The 14,767-nt window shown below is 42.3% G+C and overlaps 1 protein-coding gene across 4 annotated transcripts in view; it reads left to right on the forward strand.

Moving 5' to 3' along the window:
* Positions 1–14,767, forward strand: part of PDLIM5 (PDZ and LIM domain 5) — a 214,829-nt gene that overhangs the window by 74,658 nt on the left and 125,404 nt on the right. For all 4 annotated transcript variants that reach the window (XM_045019728.1, XM_045019724.1, XM_045019725.1 and 1 more), the window contains one exon: positions 11,193–11,344. In XM_045019728.1, coding sequence (XP_044875663.1) covers positions 11,193–11,344 — 152 coding nt within the window. The remainder of the gene's footprint in view (positions 1–11,192; positions 11,345–14,767) is intronic.

The raw sequence follows: 14,767 nt of genomic DNA on the forward strand, positions 1-14,767 counted from the left end.
CTGAACGAAGGAATGTGCTAGTCATTAGTGCTTTTCTGCTTAATGCAGTTTGAGAGTAAACTCCAAAGTAGATGTATTGCAATTTAATAGAAGTTCCTGCCTCTTGGCTTGTCTTTCTGACACATCCTTGTGGATACCCTGCTGCTAGCTCAAATAAAATTTGAGAAAACTGAGCTCCTCTTTTTCAACTTCCTGCATGTTTGGTCACTGTTGATGCCAACATTGTCCTCCCAGCCACTCAGGCCTGTAATGTAGACATTGTTTGTAACTCCATCTTCCTGATGGTCCCTTGTATTCAGGCTGTATCCATGTCTTGCTGCCTTTCCCTGCAGGATCTGGTCTTTATTGTCTAACCAGCTTCCGGAAGCTCTCACCAGTCCCTTATTATATTGCTCATCAGCTACTGTAATTTCTTCCTCTCTGCCTTTGACTAGTGCAGCCTTGCTATATGTTGTATTCTGCTAGGAATGTAAAAGTGAAAAAGCCACTAGTATGTAATAAGATATTTCTATCATTAATAAGTTCTAAAATGTCCTTGCTACTAATTTATGTACTATGAAATTGTCAGATGAGTTTTTAAGAATGTAAGAACGGCCCTACTGGGTCAGACCAAAGGTCCATCTAGCCCAGTGTCCTGTCGTCTGACAGTGGCCAATGCCAGGTGCCCCAGAGGGAATGAACAGAACAGTTAATTATCAAGTGATCCATCCCTTGACGCCCATTCCCAGCTTCTGGCAAACAGAGGCTAGTGACACCATTTCTGCCCATCCTGGCTAATAGCCATTGATCCTCCATGAACTTATCTAATTCTTTTTGAACCCTGTTATGATCTTGGCCTTCACAGCCTCCTCTGGCAAGGAGTTCCACAGGTTGACTGTGTTGTGTGAAAAAATACTTCCTTTTATTTGTGTTAAACCTGCTGCCTATTAATTTCATTTTGTGACCTCTAGTTCTTGTGTTATGAGAAGTAGTAAACAACACTTCCTTATCTACTTTCTCTACACCAGTCATGATTTTATAGACCTCAATCATATCTCCCCTTAGCCATCTCTCTTCCAAGCTGAAAAGTCCCAGTCTTATTAATCTCTCCTCATACAGAAGCTGTTTCATACCCCTAATAATTTTTGTTGCCTTTTTCTGAACTTTTTCCAATTCCCATATGTCTTTTTTTGAGATGGGGCAACATCTGCACACAGGATTCAAGATGTGGGCGTACCATGGATTTATATAGCAGTAACATGATATTTTCTGTTCTATTATGTATCTCTCTTTCTTAATGATTCCCAACATTCTGTTCGCTTTTTTGACTGCCGCTGCACATTGAGTGGATGTTTTCAGAGAACTATCCACAATGACTCCAAGATCTTTCTTGAGTTGTAACAGCTAATTTAAACCCCATCATTTTATATGTATAATATCCTGTTTTTTTCCCCTTTCTGGTCACTTTGCCTTCTCTTGTCAGACTGTTCGATAAGATGCACCATTTCCCCCACAGCCACCATGGACAGGTGGGTACCTTGTCGCACACCCCAAATCCTCCAGAGCTGCTCTCTCTACTCCACTCTGGGGAGGGAAGTGAGAGGGAGGCAGACAGGCATGTGGCAGGGCAGGAAGAAGAGCTCTGAGAGCCAGTAGGGTTCATGCATAAGAGTTGGAGAAACACTGGCATAAATCATCCTTGGTAACTGACCTGAACATTTGGTGCCTCTCTAGTGCTGTCAATCCCACAACCATTGAATAACGAGCTTAAATATTAGGTTAAATATTAGGGACAATATGATGTTAAAATTTACCAGCTGTAGCTTAATCCCACTGCTATTTGTTCTCTTAGTTGTCAAACGAGACTAATGTATCTCTGTCCTTTAGCTTACCTTTTTACATATTAGTAAACTCTATTTCTGCACCAAAGTCAACCGTTTCTCCAGACTGAACATGCCCAGTTGTTTAGCTTTTCTTCATGGGCCTTCTTTTCAAAGTCTTCTATCACTTTTATGGATCTCCTTTTGTCCTCTAGCCAACTGTTCTACTAATGGGAATTTATTAAAAATGGGTTGATTTTTTTTTCAAGCTGTGTTCTGGAAAGGTGTGAAATAGAGGTGTGCAACTTTTTTTTTCTTTCCAAAATAAGAGAGCAACGGTATCACTCAGGGTGGGGACAGCTTGGTGAGATAGCAACATGTCAGGCATACGAAGGTCAAAGTGAAAAGCCTACCCTATTGATTGAGAGGTGTTCAAGTCATATCCCCTCAAAATTGGCAAGACAAGGTGGAACATACTAGGCTAATTAACAAACTGCATCATAGAATCCACATGGGCATTTGCTCAGTTGAATTAGATTAATCATCTAAAAAACAGAAATGATCCTGCAGCGTAAGACAGGAAAATGTGTATTTCCTGCTTACACAATCTTAAACTGGCCTGAGGAGAACACAAGGTGGATCTGTTTGGTTTCAGAGAAAATGCGACTATATATATTACAATTCTCTCTCTTTTTTTTTCACACTTGGAGAACAGTAATTACGTTAATTGCATGTCTGTTTTGTTAGGAATGTTTATGTATGTCTGCATATGCATATGTTCTCGGTTACACATAAATATTTCATCTCTCAAATGGAAGATAGATGTTGGAGGGAGAGCAGGGAAATAAACCCCCAGGAATAATTTGCTTTTGTAACTTAAGCTATTTGTTGGAACATTGCAAATTTCCTAAAACCAACAAAAATTTTGGTCTCGCAGATGATATGCAGCAACTTCTGGCGATAGCCAAATGATGGCTGAATGGATGCTGCCTGCCAAGTGCATGTTAGATAGTGCAACAAGTGCTGCTGACATTCTGCAATAAAAGTGACAGATATGTGAAACTTTTTTTTCATGCAAATTGTTTGTTTTGTAAAGTGATGCCTCTTTAGCAATTCCAAGTAGTTGCATGCTTAGATGTTGAAGTAATTTGTGCTGGCTGTGCAAAAAGATCTGGGAGAGAGAGAGTACCCGTTTACATGCACCTCACAAATTAGAGCTGCTGTAGAAAGGTTAGATTTGTTTGATTTTTAGCTTGGTTCTCATTCCACACTCTGCATCATTCTAAGAAATAAACTAGGCAGTTGTCTTTTACCACTTGCATATAGTATCTCAGCCCGGATTAATACTAAAAAGTCTCAATACAAATAAAAAAAATTTTTTTGGGAGAAAGCATAAGCTTTCGTGGGCTACAGCTCACTACTTCATCATGATAAAGAAGTGAGCTGTAGCCCACGAAAGCTTATGCTGAAATAAATGTGTTAGTCTCTAAGGTGCCACAAGTACTCCTGTTCTTTTTAAAAAGGATTACTCTGTTTTCTAAACTGGTGATGCTGAAGATGTGAATAACAGAAGAATCTTGGCCTTATTTTGACACTAACAAACCTAAAATCAACCCTTTGGGAAAACTTGTATGCATCTCTGCTTGCTCCCTCCCGCCTCATAGACTGAATGGTGCCAGGTAAGCTGCTTGATGCCTGTCAGTGTGGGACACTGTAGGCTGTAAAAGGAGGCATTCTGGAACTGGTGAGGATTTTATCTGTATTCAGTTGGATTAGACATAGACTGGCATATTTTATTTTACTTGGTAATTCACTTTGTTGTGTCTGTTACTACTTGGAACCACTTAAATCCTACTTTCTGTATTTAATAAAATCACTTTTTACTTAATGAACTCAGAGTATGTATTAGTACTGGGGGGCGGGAAACAGCTGTGCATATCTCTCTATCAGTGTTATAGTGGGCGAACAATTCATGAGTTTACCCTGTATAAGCTTAATATAGGGTAAAATGGATTTATTTGGGTTTTAGATCCCATTGGGCATCTGAGTATTCAAGACAAGAACACTTGTGTAAACTGCTTTCAGTTAAGTCTGCAGCTTTAGGGCAAGTAATTCAGATGGGCGTGTCTGGCTCAGCAAGACAGGGTGCTGGGGTCCCAAGTTGGTAGGGAAAGCAGGGGCAGAAGTAGTCTTGGCCCATCACTTGGTAGTTCCTAAGGGGGTTTCTGTGATCTAACCCGTCACAGTAGCACAATCAGGGAAATAATTGCCACGGATATGTTGTCTGAGAGCCAGTCTAGCCTGTGGTTGGTCTTGTTCAGCAGGGAACAGTGCTATCCCAAGAACTCCTCCTAGGACCAGCGTGCTGTACAAATGCCTACTTGTCAAACAACCTATTGTAGGACTGTCCAGTGCAGCTTTCCTCTTCCTCCTCCTTGGATTTGCACCTGATAAATAGGGGTGATGCTGAATCGTAAAGTGACAAGGAAGGCTAAGCTATAGCATACCTGGAAGATCTACTGTGTCACTATAGAGTTGATCTTCATTTCCAAGCATTAATTTTGATGTGACAAGTCTGAACACTAGTAAAGTCAAGTATACTTTGGGCTGTTAACAGGTGGCTGTTTCATTCAGTTTGACTTATCTTAGGTCTTGATCGTGAAAAGACTTATGTGCCTGGTTTACGTAATGAGATCTCCTGCTAGCTTTGTGCTGTATAAAGTGAAGCACAGCAGTCAGTCTTTGTTGTACTTTTGACTTCATAGAGAGCAGAATTATGTTCATATTTTGCTTTCCGTGGAAATGACACCGACACAGTATCTGATGAAAAGAAGTACTCTTGCTTTTGGGCGTCATACATGGCCACTAATAATCCCATTGCATTTTTGTAAGAACAGCAGTTTTAATCTGCGCTTCCTGGCTAAATTCCAGCTTGGGCAACAACATTCTATCTTATATTTTTCTCCTTCAGTTTGTTATATACAGTAGAGCTCTGTGCGGGACTATTTTTTTAAAATCCTGCTCCCATCCTGCCCCGCAATTCCCACTCCCCTTTCCACCTGCTCTCTCATTGTTTGTTGAACTTTTATCCCACTATTATGGCATTGGGTCCTGGGCTCTACCCTATAGCGGGACTGGGATCCCAAGGATCCTGCAGGACCCGCTGCCATAACAATGACAGCGGGATAAAAATTCAACAAAAAATGCAGGAGGGAATGGGAGAGGTTATTGTCAGGTGGGACAGGAGCAGGATTAAAAAAAAGTTCATGTTTGCAGTGTAGGAGACCATTTTTTTAAATCCTGTTCCCTCATTGTTTGTTTGAATTTTTATCCTGCTATGATGGCAGTGGGTCCTGGATCCCAGTCCCACTGCAGGGCTCTAACACACAGTTTTTCATTTCCTCGTCTAGCCTGCAGTGTTAATGTTGCTGTGTCTCAGCCCAGAGGTGCCTGGACGTGACTGGTGAACAAAAGGGATATGATATTCCTATGGTCAGTGGGGTTGGTAAAGCACTTTGGGATCCAGCTGGATGAAATGCATTACGTAAATGCCAGATGGCTATTTTTGGCATTGACAGCTCAACATTTGCGTGAGCGCAGTATATTAGGGGTGTTTATTTTTAAAGAGCCCCTGTGAATCCTGTTTCTCATAGTCCAATGAGAAAAAGAGCCTGACATTTGCAGGTACTGTAAATGTCATTCGGCAGATGCCTTGCTGTGCTATGTCAGCTTTCAGCAATAAGGATTTCGGAACACTGTTTTCATGTGTGTTTGCCAATTGCCTGGGTGCACATGAAGAAAATATTTACAGTACAATAAAAGCTAAGCTTGGCAAGGGTGGACTTCCCTCAGAAGTTAGTTTCCAGCAGTGAGTTGTTTGTGACAGTGAAGGTGCTTATGAGAGGTCACATAAATAGTTTGAGTGCAACATCACAGTATTAATTAGATCATATACTTAATGTGGGTTGTGTTTAAAACGTGCTTGAGTAGACTTTGTGGTGGCAGCAGACGTTGGTTAGTTTCCCTTAAGTGTTGCATTGAACCTGTCATGTTCTTTGAAGTTAAACTGGGCAATTGCCCGTCAAATGATTTATTTGTGTATCCCTACCCCCTCCTGGAAGTGCACAGTGAGTGCTTTCTTTAGCAGTGGGACAAGAGTATAAAAAAAATATTCCTGTTAGTTTGCCAGCAGCCACATAAACTTAGGCTATGTTCTCATTAGAGCTCTCAAACAAAGCAGAATCCAGGTCAAATGCTTGACTAGGGTTGGCCAAGGAAAACCCAGGTGCTGCAGGAACTTGTACTAATGATTGAGTTTGTGGCTGTCCAAGTCACTTGCTGTTGGACTGTTGCTCTAGTATTGTATAGCATAGGGACTCAATAGTGCCTCTCTTTTAGATGAGCCATTAAACACAGGTTCTGAAATCTAGTGGCCGTTACAGTTATTGGGAGAAATTCAGAGGTGAAGTTCAGGATGTACCCATTGGTGAGTAGGTCAAAGGGAGTCTGAGGTTTACACTCTGAGAAGCTAAGAAAAGAGAGTAGCAGGAAAAGCAACTAACAGGAGGGTGTAAGAACAAGTTAAATTCCCTCCGAGCCACCCACTTCCATTAGTGCTGCCTTCTGGGCCCTGCTTGAATAGTGTCTACTAGCTCAAATGCCTTGCATTCACTTAGAGATGTGTAACTTATACCACCTTATGCATCACTCCTACAGATGGCCCATCAAGTGGTGCTTGATTAATACTAATTGATTATACTTGGATATAAATACATATTCGTTTAAAATTCAAATGTAAAGTGAGTTGAAATCCGTAGGTGTGTCAGATACTGAAGTATGGTAATGGTCAGAAAGGGGAACGTAGTAGGAAGGTGGTGCCAGTCTCATCTTGGGGGCATTCATAGTCACATTTGCTTAGCTCAGGAGGAAAAAAATAAGACTTTGCTGCTGGTTCTAGCACTGCAGAGCTGACACGGCTATAGGAGAGTGATTTGGTTTCTTTTCTGGTTATTACATCTACAGAATAAACAAGCAAGGTACAACTGCAAAATGTTTGTTGGTAGGTGTACAGAGATTTACAACTCAAGGCTGATCTGCACTGATCTGCACTAAACTGACTTTTGACAAGTAAGCCGTCATGGGATAAGAGGGAGGTCCTCTCATGGATCAGTAACAGTGCAGTGCAGACTGGGCCGTCTCTTCCACAGAAACACTGGCCCTACAGCAGGACTAAGCACTTAGACCTGATTATCAGTGATTTCAGCTGTAGTGGTCACTTAACAAAACAAAATACTATCTATGGAGCCTAATCTATCCCTCTCCACTGTTTAAAGACAGAGCTGGTCCCCGCCCTCTCGATGCCCTCAATCAGCACAGGCTAAGTACAGTTCTACTGCCCTTTACTCATACAATAAGAAAAACATTTCATTCCCCTCCGCCCCCCTGCATTCACGTGATTTGTAACCCAGCCCCAGCCAAAATCTATCACTTGGGCAACACAGCTCTGTTTGCTGGATACCTAGGTAGATTAGGTGTGAATGTAAATACAGTCTGGTCCTGAAGCCTTCACCCCTCCAGCCTCAGCTCATCACTAGCTGTCAGGGAGAGCTCATTTTGCTAACAAATCATCATTTGAAATTATTAGGTTGGCCAACATCACGGAAATGAATGCACTGACCTTGTCATAAAAAACAGCTGCTTAAGGAAGCTAGTCTATGTTCATACTTTTCAAATCTATTATACTTTTTCAGATACACATTTTATCATACACTGTATATGCTTTTAAAGTGTGTATTAATGTTTCAATTTCAATTCAAATTTCCAAATAGTCACTAAATTGGCATGTAACTAGTTCACAGAACTGGAGGGGGGGCGGTGTTGGGGAAATTCAGGGGGGTGAAGGGAAATCACTGCTTGTGGACTTGTCTACAGTTACAGTTAGAACTTCTCCCATTGATGTAGTCAGGGGTCGGCAGCCTTTCAGAAGTGCTGTGCCAAGTCTTCATTTATTCACTTTAATTTAAGGTTTCATGTGTCGGTAATACATTTTAATGTTTTTAGAAGGTCTCTCTAAGTCTATATATTATATAACTAAACAATTTTATTGTAAAATAAGCAAGGTTTTCAAAATGTTTAAGAAGCTTCATTTAAAATTAAAATGCAGAGTCCCCCAGACTGGTGGCCAGAACCCGGGCAGTGTGAGTGTCACTGAAAATCAGCTTACGGGCTGCCTTTGGCACGTGTGCCGTAGGTTGCCTACCCCAGGCTTAGGGCATCTTCACCAGATGCGGCACAGTTGCGCTGATGTAAATTTGTAGTGTAGACCTACCCTTACAAGTAGGAGTAATGGTAGAAAGTGTGAGCAATGGAAACTTTAGGCTGAATATCGTGTATGGTGGGGGAAGGGAGGTTAGACTGTGGAATAGTTTCCTAGGAAAAGGAGTAAAATTCATTAAACACGTCGTTTGAAACTAGACTGGGCAAGGTATCCAAGAATATACTATAGGGAACAATCCCACATGGAGAGGGAGGATGAAAATGAGAACAGGTATTTTCCATCTCTATTTTCTGTTTTGCTTTTTTGTCTTCTCAATAACTTCCTATTACATATTTCAGCCTCTAATTCACTTGCTATTTCATGAATGATGCCTGTCTATTTTTATCTGTTTGAAGGAGGAGACATTGGCCTGATTCTGATCACATGGTGGGCAATAAATTAACAACACCTTTTTTTTTTTTTTTTTTTTTACTGATTAATCAGTAACAATCATTGGGGCAAATCTGATCCACTGCCACTGATAGATGACTCTTTCTAGACAAAGTGTATATATCTAGGAAAATGATTTTTTAAAACACACAATACAGAGATGAGAAGAGACTCTTCTCTTGCAAATTTGGTGTATTGCATGTTGCAAAATGAATAGGGTACCCTGTAGACTATATAAACTTTAAGAATGCAAAACAAACATTTAGCTTTTGTTATGTTTTTGATTTGTTTAAAAAAAAAACTGCATTGAAGACATTTTCTATAATGTTACTTTTGAAGTTGGTCCCAAATCAATAACTAGTTTTTATTAAATTTGGACTCAGAACACATTTTAGAGCAATATTCTCACTTCTGGGAAAATTGGCATTATGTTGGATTTTTTTTAAAATGGCCTCCCTATTAATTACTTGTTTTTAGTCTTTTAGGAATCAAACAGTGGCTAAATCTGAAATGTGATACATGATTTTGTTGTGCATACTAGAAAGTTCTCTGAACACCCCTGTTTGGCAAAGACTAGATCTTTACTGCAAGCCATGAAGTCAGTCTCTGTTTAGGGCCCAAAGAAAGATTTTCTGATGGGGGGGGGGCTGGTGTCAGCAATGATTGGCCTCAGCAGGTGATGGATTACAATCACTCTCTCTCTTCTCTTCTCTTCCCCCCCCAGATTAAATGAGCTATCCGGGCTATATGTGGTGTTGCAAGTCCAAGTGGTGGGACATTTTCACTTTTCAGATCCTTTCTGCAGTTTGTGAACAGTATGCTTCTTCTTAAGCATAATAGGTAATGTGAAATATAACTTGGTTTTACAGCTGCAATTCAGATTTGGTGGAAACATGCTCCGTATTGTAAATACAGCACTGAAACTAATAACCTAAGGATTCAGAGAGATTTATGGAAGTTAGCTGGCTTTGTACCTACCTTGATCTGTTCTTTCAATTCCATATCCTCTTTCTTCCATGCATTAACACATGGTGTGGGTGCAATTGCACTCAGAAAAGCAACCCTTTTAAAACATGACGCAGCTTGGGATAGGGTTTCCTTCCTCCTAAGGTCTTTCAGTTTGAGTTGTTGTCTGTTTCTCTTGCCCATCAGCTCTATTGTCTAGCTGATAATTAGTCTTCTGTAATGTACCTATAAAATAGGTAGTGCTGGTTTGACCTTGTATTTAGGGCTGAGAGCTGTACACCGACAGCTATAGCATTTCAAAATGTACACATGAAAAGTGCTATTAATGAGATCAGACCTGGCCAAACATTCATAGGTGTGTCTCAATCTCCCTCTCCCTGCAAAGAGGCATCATTTGTAATGGGCACATATGGGGAAGGAAGACTCCTCTCTGTCACCACCTGTTTGTGGCTGGGGATTAGTAATGCTTTTCAGTAGGTTTTGGGTGAGGAGCTAGAGCTTGTCAGTGCTAGCTAGGATGGCCAGGAAGCTGTGCTTAATTTTGCCTGATTAGTGTATAACTGGTGTGTTCATACTTCGCTTCACATATAATGAGCTCTTCAGCCAATATTTTACTATAACTTGGGTACTTCCTATACTGTGCAATTAGTGGAGGAGTATGAGCAAAAGGTTTGTCTACACAGCAATTTCTTGATGAATTATAACTCCCCTTTTGACTAATGATGCAAAATTCTGTTTCTGTACAACTCAGCTGCATATAATAATTTCAAAATCAAAAGGGAGTTTTCTTTATCCCTTGTCTGCTTCCCCCCATCTATTGCCACTCAATAGTCTGTCTTCCAATCTCAATGTTTCCTTTTAGTTTGAACTGGAGGGGAAAAATAGTTGTGCTAGCCTGCAATTTTTTGGGATAGTTGATTCCAAATCTGATTAGTTGGCGCTTCTCCCTTACCAAAATGTTTTGGTACCATGATACCAGCACACACCGTGTGAATATTTAAAAAAAAAAATGCTTCCAGTGTATATTTTAATGCTGTTGGTATTGCAGTACTTCTAGCCCCAGACATGTTGGTATTTAAAATACTGGCTTTCTTGACCCATTGCAGGTGTCAAACATTACAGTTTCCACATGTATTTAAAATTTTAAATTCCTGAGGGATTTCCCTTTTTGAAAGAGCTGTGTATTGTTTTTATGAACAAGGCAGAGGCTGGAGTGTCAACAATTTTTTTTTAAAAATGCACGTAATTGTCACCATGTACAGTATACTACCTCTTTTTAAATCACCCAAGGTCTACAAAGGGGGACTCTCGAACATAGTCCACTTCTTGATAGCGGTTGTTGGGTGGGCAACTCTTCTCTCAATCACAGATGTGTACCCCACTTTCACTCCACTTGGAAACAGAAGTCGCTCCCTGACTTCTAAGAATGGGGGTCTTCAAGTCCTAAATTCCTTTCTCTGTGAAACAGATATCTCTAGGTATGCCAGACAGTGACAATATGACAATAGTCCCCTTAATTATTTGATCAGAAAGACGGTATTTCAGTTATACAATAAATAACCTTACATGGAGAGGTGGTGTTCTCATGTAAGAGGGGTGTGCCTATACCGGCTATGTAATGTATGTTTATGAATAAGAAATATAGGTAGATATGCATATAACCTTGTGTGTCCTTTATATTAAAAGAATGCTACTTACTCATTGCATTTGTGACATTGCAGTTAAATGATGGTGGCAAGGCAGCTAGAGCCCAGGTGGGGATAGGTGATGTGGTTCTCACCATTGATGGGACAAGTACAGACGGGATGACTCATCTGGAAGCACAAAACAAGATCAAGGCCTGTACAGGCAACTTGAACATGAATCTGCAAAGGTAAGATTTTTTTCTTTAATATCTGCTGTTTTAACAATGAACAGCTCTAAATCATTTAGCTAAATGCATGCATTTGCTGGCTATGATTGAATGATAGTGGTATTGTAGGCCTAGATGTGTTCATTGCATCTAGAAAATGGTTAGATACAAATGTGAGCAGATGGCTGCCTTTCCTAACCTGCAGTTGGACATATAGAACCTCAGTTATGAACACCAGAGTTACGAACTGATCGCTCAACTACACGCCTCATTCGGAACTAGAAGTACATAATCAGCAGCAGATACCTCTTCCTGCCTCCCCTCCTCCCCCAGAGAAAGGAAATAAAAACCCCAGTACAGTACAATACTGTGTTAAATGTAAACTACTAAAAAAAAAAAAAAAAGGGAAAGTTTGAAAAAAAAAAAAAAAAAAAAAAAAAAGACAAGGTAAGCAAATTGTTTCTGTGCTTGTTTCATTTAAATTAAGATGCTTGAAAGCAGTCTTTTTTTTCCTGCATAGTAAAGTTTCAAAGCTGTATTAAATCAGTGTTCAACTGTAAACTTTTGAAAGCACAACCTAAACATTTCAGAGTTACGAACAACCTCCATTCCCGGGATGTTCATAACTCGGACATTCTATTGTAGTTGTCACTGAGTTAAGCTGAAACTCTCCCCCTTCTTGGAGCTTTGGTTTTGTTAATATCTAACTGTACGGGATATGAGCTGAACTTTTGTTTTCCCAGGCTTGCCTGCTCCTGTAGCTCCTCCCTCCTGACTGCTCAACCCACATTCTAGATTCTCTTTTTCTTGAGCCTCTTCTTCCTCCCTTATGTCTGGCTGGGAGAAAAAGCTGCTTGTTTCAGCAGTTCTGTTTACACATAGCTTTCCCCCTAAAACTCCACTGGTGCTAGCAGCAACAATGAGACAAGTGTGTCTCCTAGAAGACCTGCTGTGAGTGGGGTTAGATGCAACAGTAGTTAAAACATTAGAGGGCAGCCAACGCTATTGGACCCACAATTATTAGCAATAAAATTCTTCGCTGGGGGGAAGAAAAGTGTAGCGTGCCTTTGAGTCAACAGAACATTTCCCAGTTATATCAGCATCTGCAAACGATGTTTCAGGCAAACCGTGCCAGCCTGTTAACAGATGGTTTCTCAGATGTTTGCAATATTGTGTTTATATTGTGAGTCTATACCAATGAGCATTCAAGTAAAAAGCTTTCTGAACAAGCTGTAGTTGGAAGGTTGTTAATCCTGTGAAGTAATGTAATCTTTTAAAAAGATAAAACCTTTTTAAAGGAAATAGTCCAGTCTTGCTCTTTGAAACAAGTACTCGGGGCAGGCTATGAAGAAGTGACAGCTGATAAAACAGTGTTATTCATGTGGGATCTGAAGCTGTTTTGCTTGAGAAGTTGATGGCCAGGGCAAACAGTAAGAACAAGGGGTAAAGTAAAGATAACCAGAAACTATATAAGTGGATTTGGGGACTAATACTCACCGTTTTGTATTTTTTTGTATTATAAACTTAATTTCAGTTGGAGGAGAAGGTTTTTCTTGAGGGAAAGCTCAGGACTCTAACAGAGTCTGGTTCCCTTTCCAGAAATTTTGCAAGAGTAGCAAAATAGGGGTGGGTGCGCGCGCACATATCTGTTTGAAATATGCATGTTTGCATTGTCATATCACAACGGATTTTTATGATTTTATTACAACATATTGTTTCTTTGGCGGTCTCCATTAGGAGTCCTGAACTCTTAGGTCATTCTGACGCATCATGGGTCAGGTAGAAGCAGCAGTCATATTGTGTCCAAGATTCTGGTGCTTAGGACACTGCAATGGCTTCTCTCCTGTTTTTCCATAGTTCCTGTTTCGTGTATCTGCTAGTCCAGGGGTGGGCAAACTTTTTTGGTCCAAGGGCCACATCTGAGTGGGGAAATAGTATGCAGGGCCGGGGCAGAGGGTTGGGGTGTGGGAAGGAGTGTGGGAGGAGGTGCAGTGTGCAGGAAGGGGCCCAGGGCAAGGGATTGGGGCAGAGGAGGGGTGTGGGGTATATGCAGGGGCTCAGGGAAGGAGGTTGGGTGCAGGAGGGATGCGGAGTGCAGGAGGGTGCTGAGGGTGGGGGTGCAGGACGAGTGAGGACTGCAGGAGGGGGCTCGGGTGCAGGGTGCGGCAGGGGGTTCAGGGCAGGGGTTGGGGTGCAGGAGGGGTGTGAGCTGTATGAGGGGGCTCAGGACAGAGAGTTGGGGTGTGAGGTGCAGGCGGGGTTTGGCCTCCGTGGTGGCAGCGGCATGCACCGGGACCAGGGCAGCGCTGTGGCCCCGCGGGGGGCTCTGCGTGCGCTGCCCTTCCTTCACCTCCAGGTACCTCCCCTGAAGCTCCTATTGGCCGCTGTTCCCTGTTCCTGGCCAATGGGAGCTGCGGGGGGCAGTGCCTGGAGGCAAGGGCAATGCACAGAGCCCTCTGCCCTCCCTCCCTCCCCTGGTGGCCGCAGGGACATGGTGCTGGTGGTACGCGGGCCGAATCCAAAGCCCGGCGGGGCCGGATCTGGCCCATGGGCCATAGTTTGCCCACCCCTGTGCTAGTCAGTCACTGAAACCTATTCCTACTCTGTCATGCCTGGAATAAGATGTTTCAAATCATATCAGCAAGTAAACGGAGGAAAAGAAGGCACTACTCCGAACTATGAAGTGAAGTTCTCGGAAGCCATCTATCAATGATCTATCCAAGGAATAGATCTGAGGCAGGTACTGGTGGCACAGAAATCTCCCAAAATGTTTCTCTATTCCTAAATGTCTATGGTATTCCTGCAATCACTGATAATCAGCCTGGCTTCACTAATTTCAGTGGCCTTTCCGGAAGCTAAAGCTCAGGCTAGCCTCTCCACTCCTAAGATAAGGAGGCCTAAGGGAATTCCCAAAACTATAGCTACCGTTGTTCTGACTTTCAGGGTCATCCTGTCTTCAACTAGCTCAGGGTTTCTCAAACTGGGGATGCCGCTTGTGTAGGGAAAGCCCCTGGTGGGCCGGGCCAGTGTGTTTACCTGCCCCGTCCGCAGGTCCGGCCGATTGTGGCTCTGGGCCAATGGAGGCTGCTGAAGCGGCGGCCGGTAAGTCCCTTGGCCCGAGCTGCTTCCAGCAGCTCCCGTTGGCCCGGAGCAGCAATCCGCGGCCGGTGGGAGCCGCAGTTGGCCAGACCTGTGGACGGGGCAGATAAACACACTGGCCCAGCCCGCTAGGGGCTTTTCCTGCACAAGCAGCTGTTTGAGAAACCCTGAACTAACTGGAATCAAACTATATTTAGCACCAGGAAGGTTTCTTGCCTATGCCACTAATGCTTTGGCTTGCATTTCATAAGAACGGCCAAACTGGGTCAGACCAAAAGTCCATCTGGCCTTCCTGTCTTCTGACAGTGGCCAATGCCAGGTGCCCCAGAGGGAATGAACAGAACA

The sequence above is a fragment of the Mauremys mutica genome, chromosome 5 (genome assembly GCF_020497125.1).
Source record: "Mauremys mutica isolate MM-2020 ecotype Southern chromosome 5, ASM2049712v1, whole genome shotgun sequence".
Classification (NCBI taxonomy): domain Eukaryota; kingdom Metazoa; phylum Chordata; order Testudines; family Geoemydidae; genus Mauremys; species Mauremys mutica.